This window comes from Marmota marmota, unplaced genomic scaffold (assembly GCF_001458135.2).
Source record: "Marmota marmota marmota unplaced genomic scaffold, marMar, whole genome shotgun sequence".
NCBI lineage: Eukaryota > Metazoa > Chordata > Mammalia > Rodentia > Sciuridae > Marmota > Marmota marmota.
In genome coordinates, this window is record NW_026000283.1 from 6,232,901 (window position 1) to 6,258,693 (window position 25,793).

The 25,793-nt window shown below is 37.4% G+C and overlaps 1 protein-coding gene across 4 annotated transcripts in view; it reads left to right on the forward strand.

Moving 5' to 3' along the window:
• Positions 1–25,793, forward strand: part of Tenm1 (teneurin transmembrane protein 1) — a 796,988-nt gene that overhangs the window by 651,182 nt on the left and 120,013 nt on the right. For all 4 annotated transcript variants that reach the window (XM_015498499.2, XM_048797132.1, XM_048797133.1 and 1 more), the window contains 3 exons: positions 1,826–2,087; positions 4,470–4,737; positions 19,502–19,645. In XM_015498499.2, coding sequence (XP_015353985.1) covers positions 1,826–2,087; positions 4,470–4,737; positions 19,502–19,645 — 674 coding nt within the window. The remainder of the gene's footprint in view (positions 1–1,825; positions 2,088–4,469; positions 4,738–19,501; positions 19,646–25,793) is intronic.

Genomic DNA, 25,793 nt, shown 5'->3' on the forward strand with positions numbered 1-25,793 from the left:
GGGAGCCGGAACTCGGGCGCCCCGCGCTCGGCGTTCGCTCCGATAGGCTCAGGTTCTTAGAAGCACCCAGGCGCAGAACCCTAGCAATCTGTTTGCAAGCCACAGGCGAATTGTAGCCTGGAATTACCTGATCTATGGCTGAATGAGTTGCGGTCAGTCGAAAACAGGGGACGTGACGTCAGTTTACCAAGATGGTGGCTGCTGGCCTCCTCTGTGGACTGACCGGTGTGTAGAACCGAGCAGGACCGCTTCCTTACCCCGTCTGGAACCCAGAATTCAGCCCTGAGTACGGTGCTTGCGCGGCTGGCAGAAACTGCAGCGCTGTAACCCTGCGTCTCTATCCCAGCGCACACTGCAGACTCTAGCCGCGGGGCGATTTGCTGAATAAGCAGTTACCCTCCGTGCGACAAACCTCTCGCGTTTGAGTCCCCGTAGCCGATCCTCGTGCGATGGAAATCCTTCCTCCAGGTTCCGGAGCACCCCACTATTGCTGGAAATTCCTAACAAGATATCCTTTAGCCGTCCTGACTTGTCATACTCCCACACAGTGAAGCAGCACACGGGGGTAATGCACTCCCCTCGCCGCCATCTTCCAAATCCCCGAAAGATCTTTTTTAATGTAGGGAAATGCTTACATCACTCTCCTGTGGATTTATGTTGCTTTGAATTTTAAGGAGCATCATATTGCCCTTTATCCATTTTTAAGATATAATGATAATAATTTATCATTATCTTACTTTCATATAGTATTTTATCTTTTTGAATGCTCTCAAGTACATTATCTCAAAGACATCATTATACTTAAAAGAGAAGGAAGGTAGAACCATCTAGTGTAGAATGAACTAAAATCTGAGTCTTTTATGCTCCAATACAATAGTCTTGTCAGAGACCACATCTACAAATGGACAGAGATGGCTTACAGGAGAGGTAGACTTGCTTTGTCAGTTACAGAAAGAGTCGTTGGCAGAGATAAGCAGGGTCCATTATAGGCTGTCTTACAAAAGGAAGCTTAGAGTCATACTGGAACAAACCAGAAATCCTAAATATGGAATTCGGGGATTCAGGCAGAATAGCGAGCCAAAGGGGGTTGTCAGATGTGGCTGGTTCATGCATGCTATAGTTCAAGCAAATTTCACTAAATAATTTTCCTCTGCTGGTGTCTTTCTCCAAAAGTTATCTCAAAGACACTGTCTGGTTTCTGACAACACGTTTGTGACCCTGAACAAGATATTTAACCTTTTGCCTCTTTACTTTTCTTATGTTCATTATAATTTTTTTGAGGATGAATAATGCATTATATTAAAGATGCTGCTGAATATTAAATGGTCATCTTTCTGTTAATTTTAGCACAAGGGAGAGCAGCAATGTCAGTTTTGGCTTTTTAGAAATGCATGCAGTTATTTTAAGATAGTATTAAAATTGGTTTATGAATTCTGGGTGGATATCAACTGGTGGTATGGAATTTCTTCTCAGAGGTCTACTGGATAATGAAAAGAAGTCATCCACAGAATTAATATTTAGCTGGAAGGAATTTGTAAGATAGAAAATACAAATGGACATAATTGAGTCTCAAAAGAAGGAAAGGGCACTAAAATTAACCTATTTTAACTTTAATTTTGTTTTTTACTTTTAAACAGATTTATTGAGGTGTAATTGATATGCAGTAAACTACATATATTTGAACTATATAATTTGATAAGTTTTGATATATATAAACTGTCATTAAACCTTTACCACAATCAACACAAGGGAAGCACACTCCCAATTTTAGTTTTATTTTGTTTATTCATTTGGTTGACATTGTCTTGTATTTTTTCCTTCTCAGCTTTGACCTTGTAGCCATTGGTGGCATTTCTGTCATCTTAATCTTTGACCGTTCACCATTCCTGTCTGAAAAGAGGACACTCTGGTTGCCTTGGAATCAGTTTGTTGTGGTAGAGAAAGTAATCATGCAGAGAGTTGTTCCAGATCCACCATCCTGTGATATCTCCAATTTTGTGAGCCCAAACCCTATAGTTCTTCCTTCGCCGCTAACATCATTTGGAGGGTCCTGTCCAGAAAGGGGAACAATTGTTCCTGAGCTACAGGTGAGTATATTGGCCTTGGATGTGTAAAGCCACAGTATCATGGAGTGGTCAACAGTATGTAATTGCTTAATTCATTTTCCTTTTGTTCCTGCCAGCCCTATAACATGTGGCCCTTCATTTTTCAAGAAAGACCTCCAAATGCAGTTTCTCCAATACACATTTGCAAGGTGATTGGCCAGGGCATTAGGGTACTATCTGTGTCCATGAAATAGCAAGGTAAATTAGCTGTTATGAGAATTAAACCCTCGACTTTGACTTAATGAATACTGTACTCTAAAGAATCACTAATAGAAAAAAAAAGAACAAAAGTAGCTGGCTTAATAGTGATAACAGTATAATCAGTGAGCTTAGACCATTTGTGATTCTGAAATTAAAGGTTCTTAAGAAACCTAGTTTTCTTCCATTGTTCAGAATGCATCCATTGTCATAGTTTTTAGAAGTCATGACAATACTTAGTTAACTGTGTTTAGTAAAGGTAGTTTCCAAATGTGGGGTTTTTTACAGCTCTGCTTCTGAGTGTCTAAGCTTTATAGTTAAGACATTTTTGAACCATAGTATTTTAGCATTCCTGAGAATTCTTTTTTATTGAGCATTCAGTATTGTAATTTTAATAAGCCAAATAGCCATAGTAAAACTCCCTTTCCACATTATAGAAACATTTTAATCATAGTTAAATGTGGAAGTCACTGAAATGGACTCCTAGTCTTACAAATCTAGAAATCTGGAAGTACATTCAAAAAGGAGGTAAATTGACATTCCAAGATTGAATTGATTTTTCTTCCATCACAACATCCCCACTAGCTATTAGCAGTGCTCAGAGGATACCACTCAAGAAAGCCTCAAACACACACACACACACACACACACACACTAGTGCTCTAAGGGAAAGGCAGTCCAAAGAATTGCCCTCTTCTGGCTTTCCCATTGCTTTGCCTTAGAAACAAACAAATAGTGACACTAATTAGTATATTAGACTAGTACACCAGTTTTTTTTTTCATGGATATCACTAGGAGATATGGAAAGTTTTCAAATTGATTTAGGATTGTATGTTTCCTTTGGGAAATTAAATACTAAGGTGGCGAGTATTATGTTATCCTTTACTATTCTGCTTCTTTCATTATCTGTGAAGACATTCAGTAGATAACTCTGGTATCAAATAGCCAGTAAACGGGAAGAAAAATTGGGCAAAGAGTATCCAAGAAGGATTAGGTCCTCAGAAACATCAAAATGACCAAAAATCCTGGACAATATGAGGTGCTATGTGTTTAACAGTTCTGCTGACCATCTTACACACAACTTTGAGAAAATAAGCAAAGACAAGGTTCTGAGGCAAAAAGAAGGAGCACACAAAAATACCCATACTATCCATTGTCACTTTAAATTCCTGAAAAGGATGGATTTGTTCTTTAGCTGCTCCATTTTAAAAGACGGAAGTCATAGAACACAAGATTCAATTTTAGCTACCACTTTTGGACATTTAACTCCATCTGTAGTAATAAGCAAAGAAAAAGCAATTAAGAGTATTTTCACTCTGAGACCAATGTTTAGTATAAAATTTGAAGAGGAAGTAGTGGGAGTTATTTGCTTCTCACTCACAGGTACCAACTTAAAGAAATATGTTCCCAAGCATTGGTATACCAGGCACAAAGAAAGATTTTTTTTTTTAATTTTATTTGTTCTTTTTAGTTATACATGACAGAAGAATGTATTTTGACATCTTATGCATACATGGAGTATAACTTCCCATTGTTGTGGTTGTACAAAAAAATGTTTGATTAAAAAAAGTTTACCTCAGAGACATAACAGAGTTCCAAAATAAATAAATAAATTTGATGACATCAATAAAGATTAATTCTAGGGATACTACAATCTCTGTCACAAAATATCACTTGCTGGGCCTGCTTCTGGAGTCTTTCCTCTTAGAGAGCCTAGCCTGAGTAAGGATTATAACAATGGGTTTGTAATATATGACTTAACACCAAACAAGATTTTGAGTATGTATATGTAAGTAAAGAGACTCTTTAATGGAACTCATAGCACTGAATTGCTTGAAATTCGGCAGTATGATCTTTTCCAATTCCTATCAAGCAATTTTTGGAACACTGTCAAAATTTCAAAAAACTGAAATTGTTCTTTACATAGTCTTCCCTGGAAGGAGAAAAGTGAGAGCAGTCCCTAAGGTTAGCTGGATGTCTTTTCCCATGTAGATTTGGTACAAAATTTGAAACCATGGTCACATGATCTGGGAAAAAGTGGCTTGCCATCCATAGATCCCATTAGGCTCTCTCTCTTAGCATGTTTCAGATAACAAAGCATGCAACATCTTCATCCACCTGTGAACATTCATTAAAGCCAACTGGACATTTTTTTTTTTCTTTCAGGTTGTACAGGAAGAAATCCCCATTCCTTCCAGTTTTGTGAGGCTAAGTTACCTGAGCAGCCGAACTCCTGGGTATAAAACCCTGCTACGGATCCTTCTGACACATTCAACAATTCCTGTGGGGATGATTAAAGTACACCTCACAGTGGCTGTAGAAGGGAGACTCACACAGAAGTGGTTCCCTGCTGCAATTAATCTTGTCTACACATTTGCCTGGAATAAGACTGACATCTATGGACAGAAGGTTTGGGGCCTGGCAGAAGCTTTGGGTATGTTGAACTTATTCTAATGTAAATAGCAGTGTTATGCTCATAACAGAAAATACTAGTTGCATATTAATTTGTATTTGGAATAATTATTGATTTTCTTCTTTTTAAATTATCTAAGACTCTTTTTATTTAAATACTCCCTTTGGGCCTGTTTAGTGTTCCCTTTTGATACATTTTTACTTCAAAATGATTTTAGTTCCCCTTTCATGGTGGCTACAAACTGTGGAATCACACAATTTCTGACTTGTAACTGTCTCTAGAGCTAAATGTTGCCTTCTAACTGTGACCTTTGGTGTGGCATTCTTTAGGCCATGTTTTTGGATTTGACATTTAGACTGTCATTTCCACTTAGAAACTACAAAATTCTAACTTATAGGCATCTTCACATATTATCTTTTATGTTGAAGATGGTAGACTCCATTAACTTGTTACTTCAATAGGTTAAATAAAAAATCATCCTGCCTTTCTTTTCCTTTTGATTTTCTGTAATCTCAAGACTTCAAAACCTAGAATCTTATAGATAGCAGGGATCTTAACAGGTCCTTTGGGCCCACAGGTTTTAGATATTTAATTCTCTCAAACAAATGACATTTTTATAAAAATGAGTCTGAAACAGATTTGCCAGTTTTTTTTATATTGCTAAATAAGACTATTTTTTAAATGAAGAAACCTCACTATGATCTACTGTGTCCTATGACTTCTGTAATTTCATAAAGGAAGGATATCTTAACACTAAAAACAAAGCAAAACAGTCTGTTTTAAGAAATGATGGTAGCAATCTAACACTGACACAGAGAGAGGCAGAAAGGTTGACACCAAAGTGTTTATTTCTTTTACTCTGTAGAAGGCAGTGAAAACTTCCTGAAGACTGGATACAGGTCTGTGGACCTGCAGTTGGGAGCCATTGATCCTCGTACCTTCAGGCAGTAACTCATGGAAACCACCCTTGGACAGAAGATAAGCCTATTTTAAAGCTCTCCAGAGGAGCTGTTTTCACATCTTCCCTTGGAAGTGTCTATCATGATACAACTCCCATATAACTGACCTATATTTCCTAGAGTACAGTGTGTCAATTTCCTCTCTGTTTCAGAGGAAAATATGGAGAGACAAAAAAAGACAGGTGATCTTTCTCTGCCTTGAAAACCTTCATATATTTAAATAACTTATCTCTCTTGGACTTTATTGGAATGCAGGGAACATGGACAGGTTCATATTTCCTCACTTAATGGAGAGTTAATGTAAATACACAAGGAAAAGTAAGAAATATCAACAGCAGCTTCCCAGGCAAATGTCTAGAATTATAGCCTTGTTCAGGATACATTGTTCTTCTAGTAGACCAGCAGCTGCTCTGTCATCTCAGTAACAGTTCTAGTTGTCCCTTCTATAGTAAAAGTCTACTGCTTTCCTGGGTAGTTACTCAGTCATATGATGGCTCATCTCTTCTGCCATACAACTACCCCTTTTTTTCTCTCAGCTCTTCACTGACTTAAGTTAGCTGATGTGCTCTTACATTCAGAGAATATGACAGTGTGTCACCATACAGCGTGGAATAACTCTGTAAGGCAGAACTCTACCATTAAACCAACTACCAATGAGGTCGCAGGCCACCCAACAGAGCCCTGTTTAGTCCCTATGCAAGTAAATGTAATAGTTAAGAGAACAACTTGGGAACTAAGCTTCATCCCAGGGTTCAAATATCCCCTTCTCTACTTACTAGCTGTGTAACATTAGGAAAATTGCCTCAACTCTGAAGTGCCACATTTTATCCACTCTAAGATGGGTATCATAAAGATAATGCTACTCATAATATCATTATTATATGACAATTAGATGACTAATTTAAAGTACCTGGCATCTTGTAAGCACTCAACAGATGTTGGCTGCTAATATTGTCTTCATCAATGTTGCTATGGCCAGGGTATTGCAATAACATGATACAAGGCATGGAGCCTATGCAAGTGTTTTTTTAGCTCACTTGCTGTGTGAAGATGGCCACTGATATAGTGGCAGGCACTCTGTGCTACTCATTCCCTGTTTCCCCTCTGCACTGCCTCGCAACACACACACAGCTGTTATTTACTCCTTCCCGGGTGCTGAGATGTTGGCTTCTATGCACTACATTGTCTGGATGCCTTTGCTCTCTGACTTTCCATATGATTTGGTCAATGGGTGGCACCATCTGGATTCTGCAGAGTAGAAGAGCAAAGTCAGGGTATTTATCTTTTCTCCTGCTTTAATGTACTTCTGCTATTGATGACATTAGCAGACAGCAGCTCATACTGTACATCTCCATGCTCTCTTAATTCTTCTATACCATCATCCCTCCTCTTGCTCCTGCAAGCACAGAAGACCTCCCAGTGTTGCCAGTTCCCTGGTAGGTCTCCAACCCTTGTGGATTCCCTTAACTGTGCCCACACCTTCATTCAAAATCTGTGCAGCAAATACTGATATGGGACTCTAACTGATGTACATTCAGCCTCATGTTCTCCTTTCCAGGATATTATTTTGTAGCATTTGCTTCACTAGGCAGAATAATCCCAATTCCTCTCAGTTCTCCTCTATAAGTCTTTGTCTTCTAATTCTTTATGAGCCTCCTTAGAACCTTTCTGGCATGGGGGATTTGTTTTTGTTTCGTTTACTTTTTTTCTTAAGTTATAACACAAAGTTACCCAATGTCCTTGTGAAAAGTTGAGTAGTACCATATCTAGCAGTCATTTCTTTTTTTTTTTTTTTAATATTTATTTATTTTTTTAGTTATCGGCAGACACAACATCTTTGTTGGTATGTGGTGCTGAGGATCGAACCCGGGCCTCACGCATGCCAGACGAGCGCGCTACCACTTGAGCCACATCCCCAGCCCCTAGCAGTCATTTCTTGCTAAAGCTTACATAAATGCAATGGAACTTTTTTATATAATAGCTTTATTGAGATATAATTTGCATACCACAAAGTTCACCTATTTAATGTGTACAATTTGGTATGATTCACAAGGTTGTACAACCATCACCAATATCTGAGTCCAGAACATTTTCTCCACCACTCTACAGAGTAACCCCATACATATTAGCAGTTACTCCTTTGCCACCCCTCAGCCCTAGAATCTACTAATCTCCTTTCTATCTTTATAGATTTACCTATTCTGGATTTCCTAAACAAACAGTATCATAATATATGGGGTATATTTGTGTGTATCTGGCTTCTTTCACTTGACTAAGCATTCCCAAGGCTTATCCATCTGATAGCATATTCTATATTTCATTCTTTTTTGAGATTGAACAACAACTGTTTTGTATGGATGTGCCATTTGTTTGCCCATTTATCAACTCTTGGACATTGAGACTTTTTTTTAACCTTTTGGCTATTTTGAATAGTGCTACCACAAACATTTGTATCAAAGTATTTATTTCAGGGACTGGGGCTGTGGCTCAGTGGTAGAGCACTCGCCTAACATGTGTGAGGCACTGGGTTCAATTCTTAGCACAGCATATAAATGAATGAACAAAATAAAGGCCCATCAATGTCTAAATTTTTTTTTTAAAGTATTTATTTCAATACCTATTTTCAGTTCTTTGGAGTATATATTTACAAGTGAAACTACTGGGTTATATGGTAATTCTATGTTTAAATTACTGAAGAACTACCAAACTGTTTTCCCAAAGTGGCTGCACTCTTTAATCAACCTCACTTTATACATAAGATGTATTACATCTCTTATAAATACCTCCAGTGCTAAAGATTCTAAATCTTCCTCCTTATTCTAGATAACCACCCTCAATGACTTAGTCTCTAATATGTCTATGGATAGTTGAGTAAACTTCTAAACTACAGACATAAACAAAGACTTTCTGGTATGGACATGGGATAGTGAAAACTCCATTCCTATTGTTTGCCTATGGGTGTTCATTTACTTCTTATTTCTAAAATTGTGTTCCTGCTCAAAATGTTCTCAAGCATTCTGACTATAAAATGGCCTTGATTAAAATGTTAAAATATATGTTGCTGGTTTTCTTTTTAAAGCTAATAACAGTAATAAAAGCAAAATATAATGGACCCACTCAGAAATAGCCAAAGCAGGAGTTTAAAATGTTTTTCTATACACTTGATAGACATATTTTTAGGGTAGAAAAAGAAAACTGGCAAAGTTCCCGAGTAAAACAGACAAAATAATTGCACAAGTACTACCTAGGCTGAAATATAGATTATTTGCCTTGTAGAAAATGTCCCTGGTACCTTAATCATGAATTAATGAATTAATGGTTAAATGGATTTTATTTACTACCTAGTCTTCATCACCATCTCCATGGAGACTAAGAGAATTTTCTGACAATGATAAAGCATTTTGAATAGGTGGCAGGATGAATTTAGGGAAACTACCATTCTGAAGATGGCAATAGAAATTTCAAGTGATAAATAGCTAGAGACAAACGGATCAAATATGTGGCCATTAAGTTGATATCTTAATATCTATGATTGCCTCTGAACAAATAAGCAAACATGTATTTGTACTCCTCAAAATGTTTTATAGTCACTTAACTGATATAGGTAGAGATGGACTAAATTTTCCACCAGATATTAACAATGGTGCTATACATGACACTTCTCAGATTGTTTTGAATTCAAAATTTAAATATAGCTATTCAGTAGGAAAAATAGTAGCCCACTGCCCTAAAAATGTCCATCCTTGTAACCTATGAATAAGTTATGTTGCATTCCAAAAGAGAATTAAGATTGCAGATGAGCAATCTTAATTGAGCTGGAGATATAGCTCAGTGAGTTGAGTACTTACCTAGCATGTGTGAAGCCCTGGGCTCCATTCCCAATACTAAAGAAAAAGAGAACAAAACAAACAAACAAACAAACAAACAAACAACCAAAGATTGCAGATGAAATAAAGATTGCTAATCAGCATTAGATTTGAGATTGGAGATTATCCTAGTTTATCTGAGTAGGCCCCAAATCATCCCAAGACTCCTTTAAAGTGGAAGAGAGAGGCAGAAGAGGAGGTCAGATTTACAAGAGGATGTAACTATGGAAGAAAAGCAGAGAGATACAACACTGCTGGCTTTAAAAATAGGGGATGGGAGCCACAAAACAAGGAATGTGGGTGGCCACTAGAACTGGAAAAGGCAAAGAAATATTTTTTTTTTCTCTTAGAGACTCTGGAAAAAAAAACCCAGCCCTACTGACATCTTCATTTTTGCTTTTTTGTGTGTGTGTGTGGACACAATACCTTTATTTTGTTTGTTTATTTTTATGTGGTGCTAAGGATTGAAGCTAGTGCCTCACACATGCTAGGCAAGTGCTCTACCACTGAGCTACAGCCCTGGCCCTTGATTTTTGCTTATTGACACCCCTTTGAAACTTCTGACCTCCTCAGCTTAAGATAGTGTGAAGCCTTTCAGCAGCAACAGGAAACTAATACAAACATCAACTTAATCCCAGTTACAGCAAGGATTTTGGTTAAGATTATGGTAGAAAAGTTTCCACTATTCTTTTTTCTCATAACATTTAAATATGAATCTTGACCCATCCATTTCTAGGTGATGGACAAAGAGGGGTTCAAATTTAAAGAAGCTGAATTTGAAATGATGGTGAATATCTAAGTTGAAATGTCTGTTTAGTTTGAAATGTGGGAATATTGTTTCCCACATAGCTCAGCTGTGGAGAATTGGTGTGATCTCTAAGGACTAGAATGTCACAAAAGAAGAATAAAGTGTTGAAGGACAGCCAAAATGAGAAAAGGAGTGCTTGAGATACTAGAATATCCCATCATTTTTTGTACTGAAACAGACTATGCAACTGGGATATTACCAGAGTGAATAAATTATCAACAGGGGTTGTGTGAACTCCTTCCATGGTAAAGTATCAATGGCAACTGATAAGATTGATTAATTCAAGTACAATATCGATCAAGTAGAAGAAGAGTAAAATCACCCCAGGGTTCCAGTACAAAAGCCACAATCACTAGTTCATCCAGCTTAAAGATTTTGTTGTCTAATACACAAATGAGGCTCCCCTGCTAAAAACTCCATGTGAGCATTTAAAATCATTTGGCCTTAGTGTTTTATTCTGTGGCTCTAAATAAGGTACAGTGTCTGGAAATCATTGTATTTTATTTAGTTTCTTTCCCAACTCTGCTGCTTGCAAAACAATGTAAAAAATCATTATTTTTAAGTTCATGGTGCTGTTAAAATTCTAGAGATGGCTTATTTAATTTGACAAACTGGCTTGTTCAGGGCCTCTGATCTGCATCCATTATGTGAATTTTGTCAAAATAATTCCCTATGTCCGCCTGTGTCTGCATACATTATCAATGTGTAATAATGCATTCTGCCTGGTCTTCATTTTAATTAAATTAAATTGCAGTGGTTTGGAGTCCTGGAAGTTCAGGAAATCAGCCATTCGCCTTTAGTAGCACTACTATAAACAATTCTATTTTTCTTCAAGGTTATTGGCAACAACAATTGCATAATTATTTAGTACAGTAGTTTGGCAAGAAGAGTGGTGTTTCTGGGAGAACTAGACTTCCTAAAGGTTCACAACACATAGGAGTCTGTCTAAATCGTGTTAGAGAGAAACAGGGGAACATTAATAGTAATAGGTGCTAAGCTACAGTTGCTTTGTGCACACAAAACATTCCTGAGAATGATGTTTTAGTGTTCATAAATTTCCCTTCAGTAAAACCTAAGCAGGCTGGGCAGCCACAAAAATAGCATCCATTGAATATTTTAATAATAAATGGGTAGTGCTTTACAATTTGCAAAGTACTTTCACATACATTATCTCACATCAATCCGTATAACATTCCTGCCTTGTAGGCATGGCAGGATTAATATGGTCTTCATTTTACAGAGGGGAAAACTGAGGTTCAGAAAGAGCAAGTGACATGCTTCAAGTCTTAAACAGAACAGGGATTTCAAGTCAAGTCTCTCATGCCTTTTACTACTGCTTCTCCTCACCAAAGTGACCAACCCACCTTATCAAATACTCAATTCAACACCCCAGTGGCTTTCTGTCAGTGAAGCTAGCAGAGAAAATAATCTTTCATCACTTTTCTTCACTCACAAATTCATAATTGTTAGCTGAGAGAGGGGCTATTTTATTCACTCAACTTTATAGGCACAGGACCAAGGATATGAGTATTTCAAGGACCTACTAAATGTTTGCAACCTAAAAAACAAATTTATTGGTACCAAAATATAAAAGGAAAACTAGAAAACCAATGTTAATAAATGGTAAGTGTGCAAAATTGAATATTATGTCAGGTTGATAACTGCAACTCAGTTTTCATACTTACATAAGAAATATGTTTAATGTGAGATGTGAGTTGTATCCTTTTAACATTTCTGGTAAGTTATACTAGGACCTCCAAAAGCCTGGGCCCTGCTAACATTTTCAAACGGGCCTGACAAATACTGATAAACAAGTGGTCTCTGCCCATTTCAAACTGCAGTTCACACTCATTAGTAGATTGTGAAACCTATTTATTGAGTCAACTAGAATTTTTTTACATAATGGAATAGAATGTAATGGAACAAAAATGAACAGAACAGAATAGAATGGAAAATATCTGAAAGTGCTTCTATCAAGAGAGTATTGTTTTGGAAAACATTGTTTAATTGTCCATGTGTATACTGGACCACAATTAACAAATTGTGTTTCTTATCATGACTTTCTTTTTTTATTGGTTGTTCAAAACATTACAAAGTTCTTGACATATCATATTTCATACATCAGATTCAAGTGGGTTATGAGCTCCCATTTTTACCACGTATACAGATTGCAGATTCACATTGGTTACACATCCACGTTTATACATACTGCCATACTAGTGTCTGTTGTATTAGACATGAAACATTGAAAGCCATTGGTAAGTTGATAGAGCCAAGAGAAAAAATTAAATGATTTATCAAACCATATAACTTATTTTCACTTCAGCATCGAAGTCCCTTCCACCTAGGGTATTATGGAGATAACCCTTCAGGATTGGGTAACCATATCTTATCATTCAAACCAGATATTTTTTGAGAGTAAATGGAGATGCTGTTAACTCAACAAGACAACATCATGTCGAATCATTTAGTAGCAGCACTATTCTTTCTTCTATAACACTGCATCCCTTTCATCAATCACATCATTTCTAAATATAGCCAGTCCATTTTTGAAGTGAGCTTATTTCCTAAACCCCTATCCAAAGAAAAATGCCTAAATACTGCTAGAGGGCAGTGATCTTTTGTTTTATTGTTTTTATTTTTCATGGATGGAGGTAGGGTGAATTATTGTTTTTCACTTATTTTTGAAGCAGTAGAAAGAAACTGATACTCTAGCCACCCTGACTTTGTTTAAATTTCCCAAAGATACCAAGTCTCAAGACCTTCACACATGCTGCTCTTTGCCTACAATGCTCTTCCCCAATTCATGAGTTTGACTTACAATTTTTCAACTTTACAATGGTGTAAAAGCAATATGTATTTAGTAGGATCTTTACTTTGAATTTTGATGTTTTATCTTTTCCCAGGCTACTAATACACTACATAGCACAAAGTGTCAGAGTAATAATGCAAAGGAGATACCAAGGCATAAAACATGGAAGGACAGATTAACTGCTCCTGTGTGGCAGCACTGCAGGGTACACAGGAAAATACACTGTATATAGAGTTCAATACTATACACCATTTCAGGAATCCTGTGGGGGTTCTTGGAACATTTCCCTTGCAGGTGATGCAGTATTGCTACACTTCATGAAGTAAGCCCCTTCTCCCATAAAAAGATTTTCCCTCATCCCCCCTATCCAATCTAAATCCCTTTGTTAAGCTGTCTTATAGTACTCTACATTTTTTCATATAACATTTATCACAATTTATTTGTATATGTGTGCATGGGTTTTTAAAAATTTTTTCCACTAGAATGTAAATTCCACCTGGGATATTGCTGTCCTACTACATCTTGATCATCCTCACATCCCCAATGCCCCACACAGTGCCTATCAATAGGAGATACTCAGTAAATATTGTACTTTTATTGAATGACTGAATAAACAAATAAATACAGTCAGAGGCCCAGGGTGACCCCTTTGCTTTGCCTGATAATGGCGTGGTGAGCCTGCCAGGAAGAAGAGTACACAGGTACACAAGGGCACTCAGAAATATATACATGAGCCAGCACATCACTCTACCTTCCATGGCAAATTGGACATCCAGGTTGGCTTTTATCCAGACAGGTTTGGACAAAGCATCCAGAAAACAATCTCATGATATTTGGTTTCTGTGTGCAGGATCTCTTGGCAAAAATGTTGCTACTCTCCTGAATGATTTTTATTTTTTCCCATGTATACTTTCTTTTCATTCAACTCTCTTACTCTTGACAATATCCTGTTTAACCCTTATTTTTGTAATTGGTTAGGGTAGAGATCTGTGGAAGTCTTTTTTTAATCACAAGTACCTGAAAAGAAAAACTTAGAGGAAGAAAAGGGTTTGGTGTCTCACAGTTTCAGAGGTTCAGTCCATCATTGGCCAATTTCACTGCTCTGGACCCAAGATGAGGGAGAACATCATGACAGAGCTGTGTGGCAGAGGAGAAGGCAGAGGAGGAAGCAGAGCAAACACAGGAAGAGCCAGGGACAAAATATATAATCCTCAAGGCGTGCCTCTAGTGCCCCACCTCCTCTAGCCACGCCCCTCCTTCCCAGAATTATCATCCAGTTAGTCCATTCAAACTAGGATGGACTGTTTAAATTATAGCTCTTGTAATCCGATCATTTCACCTCTGAACATTTCTGCATTAACACAGGAGCTTTTAGAGGACACCTCATATCCAAACCATAGCAAAATCCTAAGTAAAGGATTACCAAAACAAATCCAGTGATTCACTGAAAGGATAATACATCAGAAGAAGGTAGAGTTTAATTTAAGACCACAAAAATGGTACATCATCTGGAAATCTATTGCTATAACTCACTATTTTAATACATGAAAGGAGAAAACTATGTGAATATCTTCGTAAATGCTAAAAGGGTACTTGATAAAAATTTAACACCTGATGCTGACACTCTTAGTAAGCTAGGAATAATAGATAAACAAAGTATTTCAGGTCATTGGGCACTGTGTCAAATTGAAGAGCCTCTAGGATCATCCTAGCCTATGAAAATCAAAAGAGAATAGGAAAAAATAGAAAAAAAAAAACTTTGACACTTGTTTTTAATAGATAGCATTTTATCTACATAACTTGGTCTATTATTGCCTTGTCCTTTGTTTGGTTCTTTAGGTCTTTTTCTTCTGTTGTTGTTTTTGTTTTTGTATTAATCTTGTATTTTCAAAGAATGGGAAATATTTATTGCCCTATTTAATGACTCCTTTTGGAGAAAAAGATTTTCACCTTGTTATTTACCCTTTCAACGTTGTGGAATTATTTTTAAATGTACCTCCAGTTCATGAAGGTAACATGTAAATTTCTCACACTATCAGACTACTTTTAATTATATATTGCCTTCATAAATGCAACCATTATGAATTCTGAAACCTTAGCCTGAAGCTATTGAAAATCATCTGCTTAATCATGTCATATTTCATGCATCAGCTTTTCATTGCATGGCATCTTTACCTTGGCAACTTAATGTCAATCTCTTATCCAAGCCCTTATACATAAACTGGATGTTAGGACACTGTGGCCCTCAGCCTTCTTGCAGTCCCCATGCCATACAATTGCTGCTATTCTGATAAGTAGAATGCATATTCAGAGTTATTTTTCCCATGTCAGATGGCTTTTGGGGAACAACCTACACAGTATTTCACTCAGTTTTCTTTGTAAACAAGCATAATGCTTGCAAAGTGACTAATAGTGAAGTGAGATGTGCAGTTCTATGACCAGATGACAGAGCCTCTGAAAAAATGATATATGTGGGCCGGGGTTGTAGCTCAGTGGCAGAGCGCTTGCCTTGCATGTATTAGGCACTGGGTTCAATCCTCAACACCACATAAAAATAAATAAAATACAGGCATGTTGTCCATCTACGACTGCAATTTTTTAAAAATTATATATTAAGGAACATTCCATTAGTATCTATGTGGAGGTGAGGAAGAGAATACAGGAAGATAGAAATCTAGATGAAATTATCCATATCACAAGAGACGTGGTTACATGGCTCAGAGAAAGTGTTCTTCCATATTAATGACTCTTTCTCAACTTCCTTCCCAATATATGCACACCAGCATGACTCCCTATGTCAGCCCCTGGGCTGTATTGCCCAGGACTCCTTCTTCCTTACCCCTGCTAACTGACAGTCTATTCAATTTCCACAGTTCTTCTGAAATGTTGATGAATCATTTTTCCTTCCTATTACACTAGTCTTACTTGTCCCCACTCTAAAGTACCAGGGACTAAGTTCGTGCCCTATACTATGCTATGTTGATTATCAGATGTGATAGACAACAGGCTGCCTGAGAAATGGTACTGATCCACTCTGCTTACTTAGCTGAAGCTCAGCTATCACAGTATCTGAGTGTAGTATCAAGGCTCAGCTCACCAACCCCAGTATAGCCCTTTTTTCCCTATATTTAATTATATGAAAAAAAAAAAAAAGAGTAGGCGTTTAGTACATTGCAGTCAGCCTCCGTGAGAGGAAGTCTAGGATTAGTTGCGACTGTATTTGCCAGTTCCTTTGCATTTGGAGAGCAGCTCAGCTCCGTGGGGTGAAACTTCTGCCTTCTCATAAGCCAAATGTACGTTCCAGGATTATGTTAAAGTGGGCTGCTGTCAGAAAGAAACCTTGCCTTGTTACTCTGAGCAAGGAGCCACATACAAAAATACTCCAACACACTGCCATTCTTATTAAAGTCAGTTGGAATTTTGGACAAGTCTTAAGTATAAATTATAACTTTATTAGTTCATAGAGTTTTCTCAGGAGAAAGTAAATCTAATAAAAATTAGAGGGAACTTATTAAGTGGCTGCCTTGTTGCTGTTTGCTGTGACTGGGGAGAAAAAAGTAATATAAGTGTGGGGTTTGCAGCCAATGCACTTTTTTGTTGTGGACTAGAGAGCAATTCAGAGAGCAAATAGGAGGAGGTGAAAAGGCTATGTATGTCTCATTACCATTTCATTGAGAACTCTTTAATTGATGCTTTATGTAAGCATTTCCTGCTGCAGAGTTGGAATGATCTTTAACTATTACTGAGAGGGAGAAAGCAGGCTCCAAACCACCATCAGAGGTCACCAGGGCACACTACTTATTTGCAAAACTGTGCAATCACCTTCCGGAGAAGGAATTCTAGGGGAGCTCACCAGGCTTACAGCATATAGAAGGCAGATCCCGTAATTGCCAAGCATACTGTGGGGAAGGAGATGATGGCTTTAAGGGAACTTGTAATTGTTGTTGTGATTATTTATTAATCAAGACTTTTAAATGTTGGCAAGAGAAGCAGAAATCATGTTTTTCTACACACAAACGTGGCCATTGGTATGCTCTCTAACCACCTGACTTTTCCAACACAAGCTACCATGTTCTACTTGGATTTGGGGTTTGATTCGCAACTTGAACTTACCAAACATAATTTAAAAGGAATACAGCTTAGAATCATAGAGTATTAGTGCTACATGGGGGATAAAAACATTATCTAGTACAGAGGTCTTTAATATGAGATTTTTATTTGGATTTCAGGAAGTCAGTGAGCCCCCCCCCTAGAATTACACACATAATTTTGTGTGCATTTGCCCTTTTCAATGAAGAATGGCTATTTCTTTCACCAGATTCAGAATGAAGTGCTTCCTGACCCAAAAGTGTCAAAGAACCACCAATTCTAGCCACTCTGTCCTCACTTTCCTACCAATTGAGAAAAAACTCCGAGAGATGAAGAATAATTTTCCTGAGCCCACAATGGGTAATTAATGGCAGATCTAAAAGTTGAAGCTTTCTCTGTCTCTTAGCCTAAAACCAATTATTTTGAGCTGTTTTAGAAAGTAGAGGGGCTATGATGATATATTGGGGAGATTGTAAATGGCATTTATTTGTTCCACAATGTGACCTGAACTAGATTATCTTTGAGATTATTTTTACCTCTGAGATCCTCTTTCCACCCACATTAATGAAGAACAGCATTTCATGGATGATCCCAAAATATTTTCCACTTAGAATTTTTTCCCATTTTATGATCAGTATTATCCCTCTCCTCACTGATCTTCTTTGCAATAATGCTTGGTTGAGAATAATATTCAAATGAGTTTTTGTTCCATAAGTCTTCTTCAGTTGATGGTTGATAGAAATACATCTCCATAAGGACTGACTGGCTACATAATTTGTGGGCCCCAGTGAAATAGAAATGAAAATATAGAACTTTTTGTCTAAAAAGTATTAAGGGTTTCAAGATGGTGACAGCAGAGCATTAAGCCACTTGTGGAGCTCTTCTACACATGGGCCACCCCTCTGAAGACCACCCTGATCCATCCTATAAATTTGGAAGGAGTAAAGAGCAAAAAGAAGTCAATCTGTGATTTAAAATTGGTCTCATATGGTCCACAAAGTTGGAGAGTTGTGTATTCACACTCATAAAGATTTTTGGCTTATCTGTGCATGTGACCTCATACACACACATGCACATGCACACACAAATCATTTTGACTAAAATTACCATTGTTCCCTTCACCTCATGCCAAAACCCAAAACTAATTAGCTTCATTCTTTTTCGTTTTTTGGACTTATTGTGCTGGCATTGTTTAAGCACCTGTTTCCATTATCAGTTTTCATAATTAAATGACAAAAGAAGTACTGATCTCTCCAGGGGCATTTAAAGAGTCAGGTAAAGGCAGGTACTCAAAAGCAGTGGCAGATGACAGACCAACTGAGACCATTTTAAGCTGCCAGAAAGGGGTAAGCAGCTTTGGGATAGGCAGTGAAATGAGCCAGTACACTCAGGCTTAGAACATTATGAGGATAGAAAGCATTATAAATTCAAGAAACAGAAATCTGGGAGTCCAACAGGTAAGCAGGTTTACCAACTGGGAAAATGGGTAGGACTTGGTATATTTTGGCTATACATATTTCAGTGGAGCAGAGATACCCAAGATACCACATTTTGCACTTCCCATTTTAGTGGCATACCAGGGTTCCAAGTTTAATGCACAACATCTGTGCTTCATAGGAATTGATGCCAAATGTTGGGTGATGTCCCATTGGTTAGCTATATACAGAAACCAAAACATAATGCACACCAAGTGAAATTTATGCTTGCAGAACTCTAAGCAAACTCAGTCTTCTCAGCAAACTAAAAGTCAGTTAGCACAGGAAAAATATAAATTTGGCAAATCAATTTTTATTAGTTGTATGTGTAGTCAGTTATTGTATAAGTGACCCAATACATTTTGTACTCTAGAGAGGTAAGAAAATAGCTTTTCCTGCACTTCTTCTACAAAGGTAGAAAGAAATTATACTACCACAGCTTAATACTGCAGAGAGCTTCTCTTTAGTTTTATAAGCACAGATCCAACCCAAAGTCCAGAATAAAACTTAATATCCATAAACTTATGGTATGTGCTTAATGACAGCATCCATTCACTTTTGCCTCCATATACTTATCCAGTGTACACTGACTGATCACTTTTGAGTAACTAATACTATGCTAGGTGTACCATGCTAGTTGAAAGGCATTTGCCATCAAATTTTAATTCACATCAGAATTCAGTACTAAATGCAATAACCACAAAATTATCAACCAGTGTGAACATGAATCAAATATTTTACAATTTTCTAATGTGCTCTTAACTCTTTGTTTGCAGTGTCTGTTGGATATGAATATGAGACGTGCCCTGACTTTATTCTCTGGGAGCAAAGGACAGTCATTTTACAGGGTTTTGAAATGGATGCTTCTAACCTAGGCGGCTGGTCCTTGAATAAGCATCACATTTTGAATCCTCAAAGTGGTAAGCAGCTTTTTCAACTTGTAGTAATACTGTTTTTCTAATGCTGTTTAATATATATTCATTGCACAAAACTTGGAAAACTACAAAAGAAAGAATTCCTTAAGAACACCACATACAGATGACCAAGTTAGTAAATTTCCTTTCAAGTCCTATAATTTGATTTTGAATTAGTGTTAGTATGCAGGAATCAGAATACTCTCATCTTCAGTCTCTCCTTTCTTTGGACTACTTTTCCTGCTGTTACTTCCAACTACTTTATATTCTAAATGTTAAATGAATCAGGAGAAGGGACCACATGCAGTCCCTGAGCCCCTGCTTCTCCCAAGCAGAATGATTTTGTTACCCTGGTTTTAACTCCTTCATCCACATTACTTTTGCATCCTACTAAGAAAGCAGTCATTGGTATTTCCATCCAGCTTTCGTAAGAACATCTATTTAGAACTTTTCACATGGAGTCATATTCCTTTCCATCTAAAGAGGCAGATTCTGAGCAAACATGTACTGTAGTAAGATGTGTATATCAGGTTATTTTTCCAGAAAGTGAGAATAAGAATGTTTTCAGTTAGCTACACTCTTCCTCCCAGTCATCCTTGTATTCATTCTACCCTTATAAAACAGCTTAGTTATCTTGAACGGCTAAGAGATCCTTTTTGCAATCATGCCCATGATTTTACCTTCATTTGCACCATAGTCAAATTGGCCACGCTATCCAGCCACATAGGTTGGGAAAGTTGATTGGCAAAGCTAACCAGACTTGCTTCAAGATATAATGAGACCACTGGTCATAGCCCCAGTGTGGAGACACTGAAGGTGAACGAGACCATTGCTGTATGCCTCCATTGTACCTCCTTCCCCTCCTCAAAGAAGAGTCCAAATTCCATTTCCAATTGTTTATTATTTTTTAACAGCAAAGATTCAGGCAGATAGAAAATGTCAACTTTTTTGTTGTCAAAAGGAGAGCCACAGTTCTAAAAGTACAAAAACGAAAGGGCAGATGCCACTTATTAAATTATTAGTTTTTTTGTTTTGATTTGAAAGAGTTTGACATTTTAAGCAGCCGTTTCTTTTCCACTCACTTTTATTGGCATATATGGATTGTCTCTTTCAAATGCCTGTCATTGACATTAAACACAAAGTGGGAAATGACCTCAATCGAACTAGCCCCCAGCTGTGTGCTCCACGTCCTGTATCTTCTTATCATTTGTTTCACACAGACTCTAGAACAGAGGGAAGCCATTCTGAAAGTCGGCTTTAGGGGCCACCTGATTTCAGCCCATGTGTTCCCTCCACCCCTAATTAGTTTTTAGGTAACAGGTACCAGATTACTTCTGAGAGATTTCTAGCAGCTTTATTGAAGTATGGTTTATACACCATAAATTTCACCCATTTTAAGTGTACAGATTTTTAGTAAATCTGTAATTTTGCTACCAGCACCAAAACCCAGTTTTAGAATATTTTATCTCACCAAACAGCTCTCTTGTGCTTACACAACCCCACTGAATCTGATTTCTATCTCTACCTTTCTGATAATTTTTCCTGAGAAAGAAACTTTGCTTTTGATAGTTTTTTAAAAAAGGAACGTTTGTTCTTTTTATCATCTAATTTGTAAAGGTATTGTATTTCTAACCAAGAACTGGTCACACTTGCCAGAAACAGATCTGAAGCCAGCTCTGACACTGCTTTTCAGTCTGACCTTGGACATGAACACCCCTTTTAGTATGTTTCTGAAGTCTGAATCCCACCCACAAAGGCAGTCTTAGAAGCAGGAATGATAAGTGTGAGGGAGCAGCTTTGGGAACATCAATTTAGAAAGCAATGCTCTTTCCCCCTCAGGTCAGATGGTCTTTTCTGACTGATTAAGGCAAAGCACTATCTTTCCAAATCCCCCCACTCTCTGTAAAAAGCCTAACTCTTTAGGCACCCTGCTTTTTTGATCTGAGACAGATAGTAGATTAGAAACAAGAATCTATCTTCCTCCAATTTCCTCTCACTGGTTAAAAAGACACCTATAATTAGATTGGATGTCTGCTGCCATTCTATTCTCCAATTTTTCTTTGGCTCCCAAATCATTATGCAGTAGGTAGTTTACAGTAGGCAGTGTTTTCAGACCATTTGTCATTTCAGTTGCAGCAATTATATTTACCTGACAATTAACCATTGGTTGTGGAGAATTGTTTCCAAATATTATGCCCAATAGATAGATAGATCCTACTTTCACTGAGATAAAAACACTAAGAACATGAGTTTTTCAACATCATTCCCTCAAAATATACCCTGTTAGTGATTATAGAGAATGCATATTCATTCCCTTCAAGAATACTTAGTTTTTTTTTAATTATGAGAAAATGTGCACATGAATCATCTACTTACAGAGCTTAGCTACTTGTTTAGTATTTTTTTAATCAAACATATTCCCCAGTGTTTCCTACAAACTGAGTGTTAAAAATTATTAGAAAGAACAGTTCAGGGTACTTAACTGGGCATTGTCATCTGTCTGAAATGGGTAAAGAATTTCCTTTAACTTAGCCTCCAAGATAGACCAGTAGTTTGTCGACAAATGCTTTTACTGGGAGAGGAAGTAAACTTACATTGATCACACTGGCATATCTCCCAGTTTGTGTTTATATCCTCTCAGTCAAGTAGTAGGAAAAATATGTATTGTGTCCCTTGTTGTTTATAAGTCTGAAAAATGGTTTCTTCTTTGAAATCAGCATAAAGCACCACCCACTGGCTTCCAAGGGGAATTTTTATTTCAGACTTATTTATAAGCTTCAAAAGAAGTTCTGAGCAAGGTAGCAGGAGGGTATGAATAGTGGGTTTAAAAGTGTGCTTACCTTATTACACAACACACTTAGCTTTTAGGCAAAGAAAAGGAAAGCTTAGGAGGGGAAATGTGCAGTAGGCCCCATCCAGTGGAGTTTCATTGTTGACTATAAACAAGACACCCAATCCTTAGCAGGAAGTTGGCCTTCATATAAATAATATGTGTTGTCCTAGGATCATTTGATTCTGTTTTCAAAATGAGCATGTGTGACAGAATAAACTGGAAGGGAGGCAGCAGTAATTGATCAAGATTTCAAGGAACATAAACAAAATATTTTCAGAGCAACCTTTTGCAGAAGAATTGGTGTTAAATCATTGTTGCTAGATGGTATGGCCTGGTTCTATGTAATGGAAGGTTAAACAGATTCTTGAAACAACAAAAACACCCTTCAAAATGATCTATTTTTCCAGGGCAATACAAAAGGGGTTTGCCCATTTTCGTTTTGATTGCTTCAGCTTTAAACAGGAATGGTAATTTCAGTACATGGGCACTTTAGTACCTGGCATGAAAGCAAGACATCAATTGTTGAGATGTAATCAGAAAGTACATTGCCTTATGTTTTATTTCCTTTAATCATTCTTCTTTTTTGATGGAGTACTAGGCTTTCTAATCGAAAAGGGGAGTTTTAGAATTGCAGGCTTAGAAGAATGTGTTAGAATAGCCATCTTTAGTTTTTAAATTGCCAGGAGCCTGGTAATAACATGTCATTTTGAGGGTAATTGTTAACTATACCGTTATATTGATATAAAAAAAAATGGAGATCTACCTGTGAAAATAGATGTTAATAGCAAATATGGTATTTCCAAGCCAATAATTGAAAAGATTTTTGAATAATATACCTTATAGTGCATTGCTAAAATACTAAAATACTAAACAGTGGTTTCCTCATTTATTAAAGAACATATCATAGTCTCATTGGTAGGATATTCAGTTAGCAATCATTAGGAGATTTCAACAATGTTGTGCATCTGTCATTCCAATTCTCATTCACTTACTCCTGTTCATTTAAATTGCAATATTGATCACAATGCAATTAAATGTTTTTTGGGAAATGAAATTCAATCCTATTAGTCTTACTTAATTAACTATTCTAAATAGTGAGAAGTTTCCTTAGTAACTAACAAGTTATTAATAAAATAATAAGAAATTAGTGGTCCTCAAGATATCTCATAGTTCTATAATAAAAGAGCAGTTTGTTAGGGTATAAATTCACAGCTGCTTTTGCCAATCAGATGTTGAAAAGTAGCTAGAAATCACCCTGGGAGGGAAAGTAAAGTTACTGAAATTTGAAATACAAAGACCATATGATAGAGAGGATTTTTGTTTCCTGGAAGGCCCCTTCCAAGTATATATTGGTGCCATGGTACGCATGCTTTGCCCTCTTATTTTTACCAGCAATGTTTCTACTTCACAGTGATCAACAGCTTCTGTCATAGGTCTGTGGAACAAAAAAAGTTGGGGGGAAAAACTGAGGAAGAAATTTCAGGAAATGTTTAGGGAGAGTAACAGGCACTCTGAGGAGATAGATAGCAGGCAGCAAGGGAGAAAAAAATAGGGCTCTACAGCATAACTGCATTCATTTATTTGCTGTCAGTTACGTTGGTCTGACACATTGGCATACCTTCTCACAACATGGATGTTTTACCTGCCCTGGCTCATTCTGGGCTGACTTAAGCTATTTAGCACAGCAGTACTTGTTCCTTGGATTTTCTGCCCAGGCTCAGCGGGTTTGCAAAATCATTGGGATTTGGACAAGGAAACTACAAGAGACTCAAAGCCTATTTTCAACATTTACTGAGCACTTATAATGACTTGGCCACAGGGATTGGCACTAAAATACAGACAGGAGTAAGACAGAGGGTCTGTCTTCAAGGAGCTCATTCATGTTCTAATGGGGAAGATAGAGAAGTGATGAAAACTGTATCATACAATGTGGTAAGTGTTATAATAGAGCTACAGAAAACAACCTATGGGCGCACAGAGGAGGGAGTGACTAACTCTGCCTGGATGGAGCACTGGGGCAGATTTGAGCTGAGCTTTGAAGGAAGTAGAAGTTCCCACAAGCAGCCAGGCATGATGGCCCATGCCTGTAATTCCAGTGGCATGGCAGGCTGAGGCAGAAAAATTACGAGTTCAAGGTCAGCCTCAGCAACTTAGCAAGTCCCCAAGCAACTCAGTGAGACCCTGTCTCTAAATAAAATACAAAATAGGGCTGGGGATGGGGCTCAGTGGTAGAGTGGCCCTGAGTTCAATCCCTGGTACCAAAAAAAAAAGTCCCCCAAGCAGAGAAGATGAGGGGGACATTCAGGATAAAGGGATAAAGGGAATGACATGTACAAAAGCAGGAAGGAAAGGAAATGTATGGATGTAACTGTAAATAGTTTGCTATGGCTGAATCTGAAGATACAAATGAGAGTGTAATGAGAGAAGAGCCTGAAGAAGTAGACAAGGGCCAAACCATGAAAGACTTTGTATGCCTTAACAGTAAGGACTGTGCCCCTTATCCTGGAGGGGATATGGAACTATTGAAAGTTTTGAAGCCACAGACTGAAATAATCTCTATGACAGTAGTGTAAAAAATAGTTTGGAAATGGAGACCAGGAAACCAAGAAGTTAAGAAAAATTGAACTAAAGCCCTAATAGTAGGAATGGGGAAGAAAAAATAACTTTAATACATTTTAGATGATAAGCTCCATGGGAGTTAGTAATTAATTAGGTTTGGAGAATGAGAGGAAAAAATGAGTCATGGTGATGCTCAGATTTCCAATTTAAGTAACTACATGACAGAAATACCACTCATAGATTTGTAAGGAACATGAGAAGAAGAGCAGGATTTGGTAGGGGCTACAGAAAAATAATGAGTTCAGTTTGAAACTTTTCAAGTTTGAGGTACCTGTGGGGCATCCAAATAAAGAGATCTAGTAGGAAATTGCATTCCAGTTAATAACTCTGGACAGGAGAAATTTGGGACATACAGAGATGAGAGTTAAAACTCTGGGTATGGATGAGATTGCCCAAACAAAATGACTGCAAAACATTTTCATAAGTCAGTATCTCTATTTCCTGCACTGATGATAGTGAGATATGGTCTAAAAGAGTGGAAAATTCAAGTCCCTTTCATGTATCTTTGAAGTGCATTCTAGCAGTAGAATTTCTTTCCTTTTTCACAAAAGTAGATTACCTTCCTGATTGTGTTTTGCTGAGGTTAATATTAAAATTGACTGATATTCTCCTTTCAAAAACCAGTTGCATAGTGAAGGTAATTTGAAATCAGACAGGTGTGTGCCAGCATCAGTAGAAAGCTGGCCAGAGATGAAAAATTAG